At 51.0% G+C, this 15,207-nt stretch overlaps 1 protein-coding gene across 1 annotated transcript; it reads right to left on the reverse strand.

Moving 5' to 3' along the window:
- Window positions 1-575: 575 nt before the first annotated feature.
- CCL24 (C-C motif chemokine ligand 24) lies at window positions 576-14,495 on the reverse strand. Its single transcript, XM_080830576.1, has 4 exons — window positions 14,313-14,495; window positions 3,005-3,106; window positions 2,433-2,550; window positions 576-1,662 (listed from the first exon to the last, which is right to left on the reverse strand). Exons 2-4 carry the CDS (start codon window positions 3,075-3,077, stop codon window positions 1,494-1,496), a joined length of 360 nt encoding a protein of 119 aa, XP_080686702.1. The 5' UTR covers window positions 3,078-3,106; window positions 14,313-14,495; the 3' UTR covers window positions 576-1,493.
- Window positions 14,496-15,207: the final 712 nt, after the last annotated feature.

Raw genomic sequence — 15,207 nt, forward strand, 5'->3', positions numbered from 1 at the left:
AGGCTACTTTCCTTTGTCTTGTATCACCTCCCCACCTTCCTGAGGTCACTCCCTGTCCCTCCAGCGCATCATCTTGGCTCTCGAATCTTCCTTTTTCGATCTGCTTCCAGGGAAAACTCCCAAGTGAAAACGGCTTATTGTCCCCATTTTACAGATGAGAGAAACTGAGTCTCAGAGAACTTAAGTGACATATGTCAAGGTCATGCAGCTTATGAGCTAGGATCGGTACTAAACCCACACTGCTCTTGATTTGTGAGTGTGTGTGTGTGTGTGTGTGTGTGATTTTCTCCTAAATTCTCTGAAGCCAAAGACCATCTTTTTCATTTCATAGCCTTGTGCAATGATGTACTTGGTTGAAAAGTTTCTAAAAATTTAATTGAACCCAGCTGTGCGTGAATGGTTTACAAAGTTCACAGCAGGACTCCCAAGGGCAGGCCAAGATCACTCCCAGGATGTCCTGGGCTCAGGCTGCCTTTTCCCCTCTGGTGGGCAACTCGGGATGCTCTCTGGGACACCCACTCCATTGTTCATACCCCAACCCTGTCCCTCCAGGAAGAGAACCGTCAAGACACAATCACCTTCAAAGGGAAATCCCATTTTACTTGGATCCTTATTTGAGAGGAGCAAGTGTTTCCACACCCTTGACCTCTACCTCACATGCTATCTCATATACAGGGGAAAAAAAATTTTTAAAAGCCCTGGAATCCTCTCCCTCTAAGCCCCCACTCCACCTTCCCATCCCCCAAATGTAGGGAAAGACCACCTTTAAAGGCACACCAAGTCTTTGTCCCCAAAGGAGCACAGAACAGGGCATGCCACAAAGCGAACCGCCTCCTCCAAACCCTCCTTCTTCCCCAAGGATTTAAACTACCCAGGCTGGCCCCTCAGCCTCATCCTCCAGGCCTGCTTCATGACAAAAAAAAAATGACGAGTCCCTAAAAACGTCATTCCATTTAGCCCACGAGACGTGTGCAAGGAAGGCTGGGGTCTGGCAGTTCCTGTGGCAAAGGAGCCCCATTTTTCTCAGATTTTTATTCTTCCGGGATTCTGGAAGTGGGACATTGGCCATGCCACGAGCTTCCGCTGTCCACAGGTCCCCCGTACCCAGACAGACAGATGGTCAGCCCACAGGGTCCCACTGCAGGCCCCGAGGACCCACAGAAGTCAACTACAGGCTAAGTTTTTAGGTGGCCGGCCGAGCGTGAGTGCAGGTCAGGCCTCAGGCCCCTGGGTTCCGATGGAACCTGGAAGGCAGAGAAGGGCTGGCCCCAGGCCAGGAGAAGGACAACTGGCCACCACCCCTTTCTTCCTTCCAGAATGTTCTCCTGCAGCTTGGGGAAGGCAAGGGGCCCAGGACCCTTGGAGCGGTTACTCAGCACCCCCGGGGCAGGCCTCCCCAGCCTTGGGTTCTGTCTTACAGGCTGATGTTGGGGAAAAGGAACATTCGCTCCCCGCCTCTCATCGTTGGACCCCAGGCGGAGGGCCAGGCGGTGCTAGATGGCGGTGGCGTTGACTGGGTTCCCCTGCACTGGGGCTTTGGTGGCCATTGCCCGGACCCCACGGGACGCCTTCTTCCGCCTGGCCTCCAGCTTCGTCATGTACGTCTGGACCCAGGGCTGCTTGGGGTCGCCACAGAACTTCTGGCCCCTCCTGGTGGTGAAGCTGTGGGAAGGGCGACAAGGGCGCACGTGAGAGGCGGCAGGGACCTCGGACCACTTCCCCAGATGAGGAGGTGGGCGTGGAGGCCCGCAGAGGGGCGGAGGGAGTCCTCCTAGCAGGGTCCCGAAAACACGGCCCTCTCCCTGGGTGTCTGCATCTCTGCGCATGCTCAGCAACCTCCCTGTCTGACGGGGGAGGCCCTGCCCTGCCTTCAGATAACGCTTGGATTTGAAGAGAGAGAGAGACACAATCTCTACCCACAGGGAGGAGAGGAGAGGAGAAACTGCCTTGAAATCCCCCAGGAAAAAAGGCAGATGCCTCCAGTCTGCAAGCCTTGCGGGAGGAAGGCGAGTCATAAGGATGCCAGGGCAGGAAGGGGGCACTGGGATGCCCTCGGCCCAGCCAGCTCTGAGCTAGCGGGTGTCAGGCTACAGAGCTGGCTCTGGTGCCGGGGGGCAAAGCTACTCCTAATACCAAGGTCACATTTCTACAGCAGGCCGCCGTTACACAGGGAGCTCACGCTCGCTGCCTTGTGTGAGAGGCAGCTATGAAGTTATCCGGACTCCCAGTGACCTTGAGGAGGTCACCTTTCTGGGCCTCAGTTGTTCTCCATAAAATGGGAATAATCCCATCCAGCTCATAGAACGGTCCAGAGGGTTCGTTAAGGTCAAGTTCTACGTGCCCAAAGCAGGGCCTTGTGTAGGTGGTGACCCTAGAGGTTCATGTCCCCTGTCCCTCTCCTGCCGGGCGCTCAGGGAGAGGGAGATACTCACATCACTCCTGCCACAGGGCAGACGCTCGCACTGGACAGCTGGTAGCTAACCACTCGGTTCTCGGGAACTTTCTTGGAAATGAAGGACATACAGCAGGAAGGTGCGATGGGTGCAGAGCCTAAAAGATGGGAGAGAGGAGAACCGTGTTCCTTCCCAGCCTGCCTGAGACCCTGGGCTTCGGGGATGGAGTACATCCCCTATCCTAATGCCTCCAGCCCAGTCCTGGAGCAGCTGTTCCTCGACATTCCCCTCCAAACCCAGCCTGCTTTGTCCTCCACGCTCTGCTGTGTCGTCCCAGCCACGCTCTCGGCAGACCGGTCTGACAGCGCCGGGCTGAGCTTGGAGGGTTTTGTTTGTTTTTGTTTTGTTTTGTTTTTTTGCTTTTTTTGACAGAGAAACACAGCGAGAGAGGGAACACAAGCAGGGGGAGTGGGAGAGGGAGAAGCAGGCTTCCCACGGAGCAAGGAGCCCAATACGGGGCTCGATCCCAGGACCCTGGAACCATGACCCGAGCCGAAGGCAGACACCCAAAGACCGAGCCATCCAGGTGGCCCTAAGCTTGGAGGTCTTACCTGCAGGGGCAATGCAGTGGGCACACAGGGTCAGGAGCAGGAGGCCAGCCCCCAGTGTCGCAAGGCCTGCCATGAGCCGGAGACGGAGCTCAGGACCTAGAGCTGGGGTGCGGGAGGAGAGGACCAGATGCCTTTCAGACCACCCCGACCTCCCTCTGCCTTTTATAAGGGCCGATGGGAGGAACTGTGCACTCATAGAACCTCCCCCGCCCCCCACCCCCTCCAGGCTGCCTTGAATGTCCTCGAGGCCTTTGAATTTGGCCAAGGGGAAGTTATTGCCTAGCTGAGTCAGGGGTTATGTGGCGTCTTCTAACAAAGGCTGAGGGAGGAGAGGATTGCCCCGCCTAAGTGAAGGGTGGAAGCTTTGGGCGCACAGTCAGGAGGCTGACAAGGATCCCTGGTGTGCTGTTCACGTCCTCCGGGATCCTGGACAAGTCACTCGCCTGTCTGAACTTTGGTTTCTTTAGCTGAAAGTGGGTGAAGTCACCCTATCTCCTTCCATTCGTGCATGCATGCATGCATGCATGCATCCATCCATCCAACCATCCATTCATTCATTCATTCGTTCACCAAGTCTCTTGCCAGGAGCGGGGCAGAGGGAGAGGGAAAGAGAGACTCTCAAGCAGACTCCCCGCGGAGCAGGAAACCCAAGGGGGGCTCGAACTCACGACCTTGAGATCACGACCTGAGCCGAAACCAAGAGCCAGATGCTCAACTGACGGAGCCACCCAGGCGCATTCAACTGAGCTGACGTTCTCCAACTCTTACTAGGCTACGCGCGACCTGCTGGGCTTCGGGTGGGGAGGCAGATACGCGAGCCGATGTGTGTAAACGAACCATCACAGGTGCTGAGCGAGCGGGCCTGGAGCAGAACGGATGCTCTCGTCCTCCATACGCCCTTGGACCCCTTCACCTTGTTCTCACACACACTGGCTTTTGGTGACCTTGCATTTCTAGTGTCCAAGCTGCTGGAGCCACCTGGCCGATAGGCTCTGAGAAAGTGGAAAGTACCTAGAAACCCACATCCTCAGGACAGACCTTCACATAGGTCTGCTGGAGGGACACAGACATGCTCTCCATTCCATTTCTCATGGAAATAAATCTTCGGCTTTCTCTGGCCTCCTTGCTCTGGCCATCCAGGGCATGCGGCAACACCGGTGTCACAGGTCACCCGGATGATAGCCAGTTGTGTGTCTGTGTCTCCCACGGGACTGTGAACACCAAGATCAATGTCCCATTTCCCCGCCCACCACCTCCATGCAGATCACCTACAGCAGGGCCAGTGTTTGTTGAATGAATGTGTGCCGGACCAACTCTGAGTCCCTCTCTTCTCGACCAAGGACTCCCATGTGGTCTCTGCCCAGCCTGACTGGGATCGGCGTGGACATGGAGGAGTCAGGAGGCAGGTCCCCTGATGGGGGCCGGTCCAGCAACACCTGATCTCTTCACTGCCCATCTTTAGGGAGTGGAAAATACAGAGTGCCCCCCACGGAACTCCTTCTCAGCTTTGTACCCTTAGTTTCTGGGATAGGGGTGGTCCTCTCCCGGCAGGGTAGGGAGGAACTTAAATGAGATGCCCTTTATACATGCAGGGACTTGCCATGATTCCATCTTAGGACATCTGTTCACAGATTTGCTTCTTAACAGTCCAGAGGTCAGGGAGTGCTGGGACCGCGCGTGGCAGGAGTAGGCAGAGCCAGCATGTGCAGGAGGAGAATGAGGACAGGGCTGAGCAGGGGAGGAAGCCCGTGCTGTTCTCATGTTGCAACCCAAGTGGGTGGTATGGCAGAAGGTCACTGGGGGAGACGGTTTGGGGTGGGGTGCTTTGCCCTGGTTAGGAACATTCTTTAGAGACAAAGCCCTCTCTTTCTCTTTCTCTCTCTCTTTCTTTCTTTCCTCGAGAGAGAGAGGGAGAGAAAGAGAGAGAGAGAGAGAGAACACGCGAGAGAGCGAGAGTACCAACGTGCCGGGTTGGGGACGCGCAGAGGGAGAGGGCGACAATCTCAAGCAGCGTCTGTGCTGAGCGCAGAGCTCCACTCTGGGGCTCTATCCCGTGACTCGGAGAGCATGACCTCAGCTGAAATCAAGAGTTGGACACTTAGCGAACCTACCCAGATGCCCCATTTTTTTCCTCAAGGCCCTTAAAAAAAAAAAAAAAAAAACAAAGAAAGAAAAAAGAAATGCCCAGGCTTGGGTGAAAGCAAAAAGAGAAGGAGGTTCTAGGAAAGCAGAATAGAAAATAGAAAGAAGGAGGAGGAGTCGGGGGAGGGGAGAAGGCAGAGGAAAACGGGGAGGGGGAGGGGCAGAGAAGGGCCAGACAGCGGCAGGTACGGACAGAGCAGACTTGGGGAAAGGAGGTGAAGAGGAAAGAGGAGAAAGAAGGGGGGCCCTGGGAGTGTTCTGAACCCCCCTGGCTCCAGCTCAGACTCTGCCCCTTGCCCGCCTCGGTTTCTCCATCTGAGAAGGGGGACGTGTCCCGATCTGCCTCTCCCCAAGTGTGGCAGTCACATGACCACGTGATACCAAAACAGGCATATTTCACTTTCATTCAAGTGTGTCTTATCAAGGTGACGCTCTATGATCAGGGATGTTATATATTCATAGCAGCGATAAAAGATTTTCCCAAAGTAAAAAATACAAATTGACAAAATACAGTAAAGTAGGTCACGGGACGGATAGTGTGAATGAACGTAGGACAAAAAACTGTGACCATGACCCAGGAATAGCTGAACCCTGGGAACCCCGGCCAAGGTGCCCTCTGAGGGCCTCACCCCTCGAACGTGCACCCAGGCAGCAGAGGAGGGAGGAGGAGGTTGGAGACTAAGCGGGCAGCCGGGAGGAGAGGGACAGGTGAGGAACGCAGAGCTGTCCCTGGCAGTGGGCAGGGAGCAGGGGTCCCCCCCTTGCGAAACGGCAGCAAGGGCGGCTGTCCCGTTTGCCTTTCGGGGGTGAGTCACCCCAAGAACAATGATGTGGCATCAAACCCAAAGCTGCATGATGCGGGCCAGTGGACGGTAGCCCAGGGGGTGAGGTGGGGGGGGTGGTCTAGGCCACATCCCAGTGAGAAAGGACTAGAAGAAACGGGCTGTGAGCTTGGATAAGAAATGAGTCCAAATACTTGAAGACATGTCCTAGGAAGGGAGAGGGGGGCCCCGATGGCCCTGAATAGTGCAAAAGTAGACAGTTGTGAGAGTAGGATGGGGAAGTTCAGGCAGGAGGGCAGCGGAGAGCAGAGCTCAGCTTTCCTATGATGTTGCTAAGTGCCTTGGATCCCACCTTGCCAAGAACCCACACTTCATCCCCAAGGCAACTGGGCTTTAGAGGTCAGGCAAGGGCAGAGTTGGCATTTTGAACTGTGGTCTGTCTGAACTCAAGGCTCATGCAGTGCCTCTCACCTGGAAGTTCAGCCTGGATCGTGGGGGCAGCAGGGTCTCCCATGCTTTGGACGTGCAGAGTTTAAGAGGTCAGATCTGTGGTCTAGTGACATGACTGGATCCACCAGTGGGTGTGGCAGGGAGGGACCAGGGAGGGGTGGGGAGGGGCAGGGAGGCTGGCTGGAGGTTATTGAAGCTGCCCAGGGGAGGGATGATGAAGGACTGAGACAGGGGCCACGAGAGGTTAGTTTGGCTCCATTTTACCTGTTAGATCTACCTGAAGTGCCTGGAGGAGAGGGAGATGCAGAATCTGGGGGGTTGACCCCTTGTGCATCCCAAGGTGTGGGTGACAAGCACCTGCAGGTTTCCTAAGACCCACTTCTTGGAAGTCAGCCCAGAACCTATCTTTTTAAGCCTCTCCCTAAACCCAGTAGCATGGCCCAATCAAGGACCACCCTCTTGATCTGAATGTCACCTGCCAGGATGATCACCTTCGTGACCAATGTCACTTGATTCCTCTGTGACTTACCTTTCATGTCCTCATCTATAAAAGGGGAAATAACAATATTCACTTCATGGGCTATTTTGGGGATTGAACACGATCATTCAGGTCAGGTGCTTAGTTCCCTGTCTGGCATTGATCAAAGAACCCCCAGAAAGGTGGTCATTCTTATTTTTATTACAACAACTTGTTTACAAGACCATGAGATGACTAAGCAATCCACAGGCTCTTCCGTGAGCTTTAATATATTGTGGCATTTAATCTAATCTTTACACTATTGACCTTGGACAGTAGATATTATAATACGATTGTACAGAGAGGTGAAGCAACTTGCTCTTGGTCACACAACCGTTGACCCCACGTCTGGTTTGCAGTTGCAACCTGAGCTACCATATAGGGTGTTGAAAATATGGGAGTAGTGAGGGAGTGAAAGGCTGAGAAAGAAAATGGGCAGGCTGATGCTAAAATTCATACGGAAATTCGAGGAACCCAGAATGGTCAGAATGATTTTGAAAAAGAAGAAGAAAGTTACAGAGCTGACACTTCCCACTTTCACTTTCCCACTAATTCCTACAGACTAAAGGAATCAAGATGGTTTGGGTATGGGCATAAGGATAGACAGACAGATCAATGGAGTTTAGAGTCCAGACAAACCCTCACACTTACAGTCAATGGATTTTTTTTTAAAGATTTTATTTACTTATTTGACAGAGAGAAAGCACAAGAAGAGGGAGTGGCAGGCAGAGGAAGTAGGCTCCCCAATTAAACAGGGAGCCTGATGCGGAACTTGATCCCAGGACTCTGGGATCATGACCTGAGCTGAAGGCATATGCTTACCCCACCGAGCCACCCATGGTCCCCTACAGTCAGCTGATTTTTTATAAGGATGCCAAAGCCATTCGGTGGGAAAGGATAGACTTTTCAACAAATGATGCTGGGACACTGGATATCCACATGCAAAAGAATGAAGTTGGATCCCCTCCCTCACACCATATATGAAAATTAACTCAACATAAATGTAAGAGTTATAACTATAGAACTTTTAGAAGGAAATGTAGGTATTAATCTTCATGACCTTGGATAAAGTAACAGTTTCTTTAATATGATACCAAGGACACAAGCAAACACACACACAGATTAAAATTTTACTAAAATTAAAAATTTACTAAATTTACTAAAATTTAATTACTAAAATTAAAAACGTTGTGGGGGCACCTGGGTGGCTCAGTTGTTAAGTGTCTGCCTTTGCCTCAGGTCATGATCCCGGGGTCCTGGGGATCGAGCCCTGCATCAGGCTCCCTGCTCAGCAGGAAGCCTGCTTCTGCCTCTACCACTCCCTCTGTTTGTGTTCCCTCTCTCATTGTCTCTCTCTCTGTCAGAAAACAAAACAAAACAAAACAAAACAAAAAACCCCCCAAAATACAAAAACCAAGAAAACCACTGTGAATTGGGGGAACTGGGTGGCTCAGTTGGTGAAGCGTCTACTTTTAGCTCTGGTCATGATCTCCGGGTCCTGGGATCCAGCCCCACATTGGCTTACATGGGGGGGGGGGGTCCCTGCTCAGCGGGGGGCCTGCTTCTCCAGCTCCCACTGCCCCTCCCCCTGCTTGTGTTCTTTCTCACTCTCATTTTTTCTCTCTCTCAAATTAAAAAAAACAAACAAACACAACTTTGTGACTCAAAGGATACTATCAAGAACGTAAAAAGTCAACTCACATAGTGAGAGAAAATATTTGGAAGCCATCTGCTCATTCCAGTACCCAGCTAGATTCTTCAGAAAAATTCTTAGAACTCCACTTATGAAAAAACGATCCAATTCTAAAATAAGCAAAGCATTTGACTAGGTATTTCTCCAAAGAAAATATACGGATGACCAATAAGTACATGAAAAGATAACTCAACGTCATGAATCATTATGGAAATTCAAATCAAAACCACAAGGAAATAGTACTTCACCCAGATGGCTATGGAAAAAAAAAAAAAAAAGCAAAATAAGTGTTGGTGGAGAAATGGGAACTCTCATACATTGTTCCTGGGAATGGAAGATTGTGTAACCGCCGTGGAAAAGTTTGACAGTTCCTCAAAAAGTCAAACATAGTGTTACAATATGACGCAACAATTCAACTCCAAAGTATATAGTCTAGAGAACTCGAAACATGTTCCTGCCAAAACTTGCCAGTGAATGTGATTTGCAGGAGTCAAAAGAATGTTAACAGTTTAAGGGTCATCAGAAGATGAGAAGATGAACGTAGAAACACAAATGGCAGAGCTACTGTGGAATTCTCTTCAGTTAAGGATGAAGGAATGAAGCATACGGATACATTCTTTGTAAATGACAGAAGTCAGACCCAAAAGGTCATCATACTGTGTAGGATTCCATTTGCAAGAAATGTTTAGAGTGGGAAAATCCATAGAGATGTAAAGTAGATTAGTGCGTGTTGGGGAGGGGGGCTGGGAGGAAGAGGTAGTTGAGAGATATGAAATTCTTTTTGGGGGTGATAGAAATGTTCTAGAATTAGGGGCACCTGGGTGGCTCAATGGTTTAAGCCTCTGCCTTTGGCTCGGGTCATGATCTCAGGGTCCTGGGATCGAGCCCCGCATCGGGCTCTGGGTTCAGCGGGGAGCCTGCTTCCCCCCCAACCCCCACTGCCTGCCTCTCTGCCTACTTGTGATCTCTGTCAAACAAATAAAATCTTAAAAAAAAAAAGAGAGAGAGAAATGTTCTAGAATTAAATAGTGGTGAGGGTGGTACCAAGTGTGCCATTTATCTGTATGCTTTAAAGGCTTTGGGACACCTGGGTGGCTCAGTCAGTTAAGTGGTCAACTCTTGGTCTCAGCTCAGGTCAGGATCTCGGGGTCGTGAGATCGAGCCCCACATGGGGCTCCATACTCAGCTTAGGTCTGCCTGACATCTCTCAATCCTTCTCCCTCTTCCTCTTCTCATCCTGCTCGAGGGCTCTCCCTCTCACACGTAAATAAATAAACGGACAAACTAATTAATTAAATCTTTAAGGCCACTCAAACAATGAATTTTATGTTATGTAGATTTTATCTCAATTAAGAACTAAGGGAAAAAAGTCAGAGAGCAGAAACTGAGGAGACTTTCAAAATATTTGCTCCAATGGTGAGGACTTCAAGGCGTTATTGAGGCCACGCCCATTCTCAAAGACCTCACCTGCCTCCCTCCCGTGGCCTGACTTTGATCCAACCGTCCGACTTATCAAATTGAACCCGTGAGGGCAGAGGCGAGTGGAGACAGTGGGTTTTCCCCCGGTCCTTCCCCTACTCTGCACACACTTCCTGGCAAGCAGGCAGGAAAGGAGTCTTCCTTCCATGGGTTCTGTGTCTATCTTCATAGAATGAAGGAGGCTTCGGGTCCCCCTCACGCTCTCTCTTTGTTTCTTCCCCGATGACCCTCCTCGGTCCCCAGCATCTCCTAACTCCCTCTGTCCCTTGTTATGTGAACCTACTATTTTATAGAAGGGCAATAGAAACAAATTCACTCCACAGATAAATGACTGATAACAGTTTAGCAAGAAGGGGCTTCTTGTATGCTAGGTCTCTGCAAATAGGGACAATGGAAGCTAGGTTTCTCACTGCTGGGGGAGGGCACTGAAAAGAAGGAGAGGGGGAGGGAGAGAATGAAGCCAAGGATGTTGCAATGGAAGCAGAGGTATCAGTGATTGTACGTATGCAATCATTTAGAAACACTGACATACCAGGAGCAATGAGCAGACCTTGGAAAAGCAGCTGATTCTGGCCCTGGGGGAGAGAAAATAGAACCTAGAACATCTTTGGGGGCCAGAAGGTGACAAAGTCCTCAAAGAATCATGGAGGGAAGTCAAAAGGACAGAGGAGGCAGTGTGCAAGGGTTCACACTGGCCAAATCTGGAATCATTTGGCCAGTAATCGTGATAATAATGGATTGACTAAAATAAGAATGTAAGTAAATGTTTTGGGTTGAATTGTGACCCCCACCCTGCCCTACCTCCCACCCAAAAGAATGTATATGGGAGTCCTAAACACATTCTAGAATGTGATCTTATCTGGAGACAGGGTCTTTGTAGATACCAAGTTAAAATGGGGTCAGTAGGGTGGGCTGTAATCCACAATGACAGGTATCCCAATAGATAGGGGGAAATGTGGACTTAGCCACTGTCATGCACAGAGGGGAGATTTTGTGAAGACCCACAGAGAGAAGGTGGCCATGGACAAGCCAAGGAGAGAGGCCCAGAGCAGAGCCTTCCCTCGCAGCCCTGAGGAAGAACAATGCCTTGACCTTGAGCTTTTAGCCTCCAGACTGTGAGACAGTAGGTTCCTTTTGTTGAAGCCCTGGGCGGTGCTACTTCCCTATAACAACCCTAGCCGACCAGCACAGGGGAAGCTCCATTTGCAGTAGGATTGCCACCTAACAAACAGAGAAAAAATGGTAGACCTAGAAGATCTTCCAAGGACGCTGAAGCTCGAAGGTGAAAGTGTGATGGGAAATGGGGTATTTCCGTTGCCTCAATGTGTCTCCCCACAAACTCCAGCTAATTATGAACAGAAAATCAGTAACTTGATAGTGAAGAAACCTAAAGGACATGAAAACAAAACAAAACAAAACAAAACCCTCATGTGAGTTTCCTAATAAGGTTCGAAACTGGATTGAGGGTCAAGGAACAGCTGTGGTATGCTGGAATGTTCTAGTTCCAGACCTGCCACTAACCAGCTGCTGAACTTGAGTAAATCAGTCGCTTCTCCCAAGCTTGGATTTCCTCATCTCTGAAATGTGCTGGAGTCGGGTGTAGACTCACAGGGTCAGGAGAAGCCAGAGAAATTGTAGACATGAGAGCTTTCAGTAAACTTCAAAGCGTGGTGCAACTTTGAGTCTTCACCATCCAGTGGGAATCAGATAGGACAGAGGAATTAAGCTCATTTCAGGCATTAGACAGCAGAGGAGCAAATATATGGGGTCAGCGGGGCCTTTCTGGGCCCCTAAACCTCGATTCTCAAGGCAATCGGGCTCTGCTGGCTCTTGAACAGACTTCAGTGAAGACGGAAAATGACTTGGAATATATATCCAGCAATATTGGGGTTGCCTTTTTCTTGAGATCTCGGGCTGGGTGACAGATACATGTTTCAGGATTTTTTTTTTAAAGATTTTATTTATTTATTCAACAGAGAAAGAAAGATCACAAGTAGGCAGAGAGTCAGGCAGAGAGGGAGGGGGAAGCAGGCTCCCCGCTGAGCAGAGAGCCCAATGTGGGGCTCAATCCCAGGATCTTGAGATCATGACCTGAGCCGAAGACAGAGACTTAACCCACTGAGCCACCCAGGCGCCCTGATTTTGCTTTTTTTTTTTTTTTTAAGATTTTATTTACTTATTTATTTGAGAGAACAAGAGTGGCAGAGGGAGGAGTAGAGGGGGAGAAGCAGAAGAGGAGGGAGAGAGACTGTGCTGAACACGGAGCCTGATGCAGGGCTCGATCTCACAACCCTGAGATCAGGACCTCAGCTGAAATCAAGGGTCAGAAGCTTAACTGACTGAGCCACCCAGGTGCCCCTCAGGATGGGTTTTAAGGGGTTGAAAAAACTTCCCTTTCCTCACCCTGCTAGTCTGATAACAGATCAAGGACAGTTATCTTCGAAATAATGGCCCCTTTATTGAAAGGCAAATGTATTTCTTGGCAGGGATAAGGAATCCCTCACATAGACCCTCTAATAAAACTTAATCAAACCAGTCATCCAACCATCCACATACTCATTGCTTACTGCTGTATGCCAAGTGCCTTGCTTACCCCGGGCACATGAAGGGAATTACATACAGGGGCTGTCCTGGAGGTATTCACCCTGGGCCATGAGAGACAAAGGCAATTATGGTATAGATGGTAGATATCCACAGTGAGGAGGTACACCTGGCCATATTAGACAGCAGAAGAACATTCTAGAAGAGGTGCCTCCTGAACTGATTAAGGCTGATTGAGGTGGTAAGGCCTAGGAGGGTAGCAGTGGAGGTCTGGTAGAGAGGGGTGTTCCAGACCCTGGAAGTCACAGGTACAAGGTCAAAGAGGAGAGGTGACTTGGTCAAGTCTGGAGTTTTGCAGGAATCACTCTGGCCGCAGGCAGCCCGTGTAGAGAGACTGTTGTGAAGGCTATGGGAGGAATGCGGGGGGGAGAGGTGGAGCCAGTGGGGGTGGGAGGGAGGGGATGGTAGTGAGAACTACTCAGAAAGTGGATTCAAGAAGATTTGGTGCCCTGGTGGTTGAGGAAGGAGAAGGAGGTGGTGAGGATACCACTCGGGTTTCAAACTTGGGTGCATGGTGGGGATGGGGCCATTCGAGGAAGAGTAGAATCCAGCAGGGAAAGCAGGTCTAGGTGAAAGCTATTTGGGGCTGTGGGGTCCAGAGTCCCAGGGGTTCTGGGGGAACCTTTGAGGATGCAGCAGGCCCAGAGGGATCGCACAGGTCAGATGCCCCCGCCCAGCCCAGGCACCAGGCATGGACAGTGCAGCTCCATGACAATGGCACAGCCCTAGAGACTGAGTTCCTGAGTTTGTTCCCTGCTCCTACTTGCTTTCCCGGTGGCCCCAGGCAAGGTGTCGAACTTCTCGGAAACACAGCCCATTTGCTGTAAAATGGGGATCTGAAAGCCCATCTCCCAGGATGGTGGCGGGAAGGGGGCGGTCCTTGAGCCGCAAGGGGCTCTATCCCAGGCCTGCCTTCTGGAGACAAGCTGCCCCCACACCAGACCTGAATCCCTTCAGTTCTTTCCTTAAAGACCCACTTGGCTCCTTTAAACCCTTACTTGATCCTCTTTGGGTCCCCATTTCACGGGGAAGAAACCGAACCTCAGAGAGGCTGCCTGACTGGCTCAAGTCCCCGAAGCCATAATGCAGCAGGGCTGGTCCCATGTCTTCCTAGTAAGGAACCTGTACCTTGGCCACAGCACCAGGTGGGCCCGGGATACTGTGTGGTGCTGTTTCCAGTAGGCAGAGTCTCTTTCCTAAGTAGCTCTCCAGTGCATCCCTTCCTGTCGACCCTCCCTGCCACCCCATTTACTCAGGCTCCATCACCGCCTTCTTGGATTCCTGTCCCAACCTCCTAACCAAAGGTGGCTGAAGATGGACAGAGGGTCTGGGGTTGGAAGCTGTGGAAATGACAGGAGGACAGATGAGCACAGGGGTGGGGAGCACAGGGGACTCAGGAAGGCAGGCTCGGGTTATCGCTGCCTCCTGTGGTGCCTTCCCCCCTCACCATCAAACACACACACAGTTGCAGAGGACTGGGAACAGGGGATAGTCCTAGGAGCCATTGGCCTAGAGATGACAAAGTGACAGCCTCAGCACCCAATGCAGGAGGGTTTCCCCTCATTTACCAGATCTGGAGTGGCAAGGAGAGTGGGAGGGGAGGAGGGGCCTCCTGGGACAAAGAAGGGAGCCTGTACATCTTACCTTTGATTGTCTTGGAAATTCAGGAGCCCAAGGTTCACAAGGATTTTTGAGAAGTTGGCTTCATGGCAATAGGCAGACTTCAACAGGTGCACACGCAGGAGGTGGGGGGGGGGGGCGTCCCTACCAGGGAAGCACAGCGAGTCCATTGCCAGGATGGACTTCTCCCCTGCACACCCTAAACCTGGTCTTGGAAGGGGTGTGACCCTGAGCAGGGCAGGGGAGGATGGGTGGAAGCTATTAAGCAACATGCCCTTTGGTCTCCTCATGGTAGGGCTTGAAAGAGCTCAGTTTAGCAAGAACAGTGGGGGAAAACAGCAGCTGGACCCAAGGTCATTGTTAACCAGCTGGCCTCGTCCGCGTGGTAAACTGGGAGAGCTGTAGACAAGATGGGCCTCAAGGGTCCCCTTGTATGCCTCAGTGTCATCGCTGCCTTCTAGATGTTGGACATTCAAGGCGAAGAGAATCAGAATTAAGAGGCAGAACTCAAGGGGGAAGACATCAGATGGGCAAAGCAATCCAGAAACAGATCTGATCACCTTGGATGATAGTGAGACTCCCAGCAAGGGGGGCATGCAAATACCTCTTGTCGGAGCTCTGAGTAGGAAATTCAAGCTTCATATAAAGAAGGTCCACCCAGCTCTGAGGTTCTGGGATCGAGGGAAAGACTTGTTTTAGACTCAATGCCATTAGAGCTCAGAGTCCACTAAAAAAAAAAATACAGAGACATATAATTACACTATAGTGTGATAAGGCACAGGGAGCAGAGGAGTGAAGAGCATGGCTATTAGGCCTGGACTCAGATCTAGGCTTTTCCAGACTCTATTTTGTCATCTGGGAAGTAGGCATGAAACCTTCTCCTTCCCAGGGGTGCTATGGGAACAGAGAGAGAGAGAAC

This window comes from Martes martes, assembly GCF_963455335.1.
Source record: "Martes martes genome assembly, chromosome: 18".
In the NCBI taxonomy this organism is placed as follows: Eukaryota; Metazoa; Chordata; class Mammalia; order Carnivora; family Mustelidae; genus Martes; species Martes martes.

Excerpts from the sequence above, each read along its gene's own strand:
- CCL24 (XM_080830576.1), bottom strand. The coding sequence starts at position 3,077 with ATGGCAGGCCTTGCGACACTGGGGGCTGGCCTCCTGCTCCTGACCCTG. Across the intron at positions 2,551-3,004 it reads CCACTGCATTGCCCCTGCAG|GCTCTGCACCCATCGCACCT; the intron begins GTAAGACCTCCA and ends CCCATCTTTTAG. Across the intron at positions 1,663-2,432 it reads TGCCCTGTGGCAGGAGTGAT|CTTCACCACCAGGAGGGGCC; the intron begins GTGAGTATCTCC and ends CCCTTCCCACAG.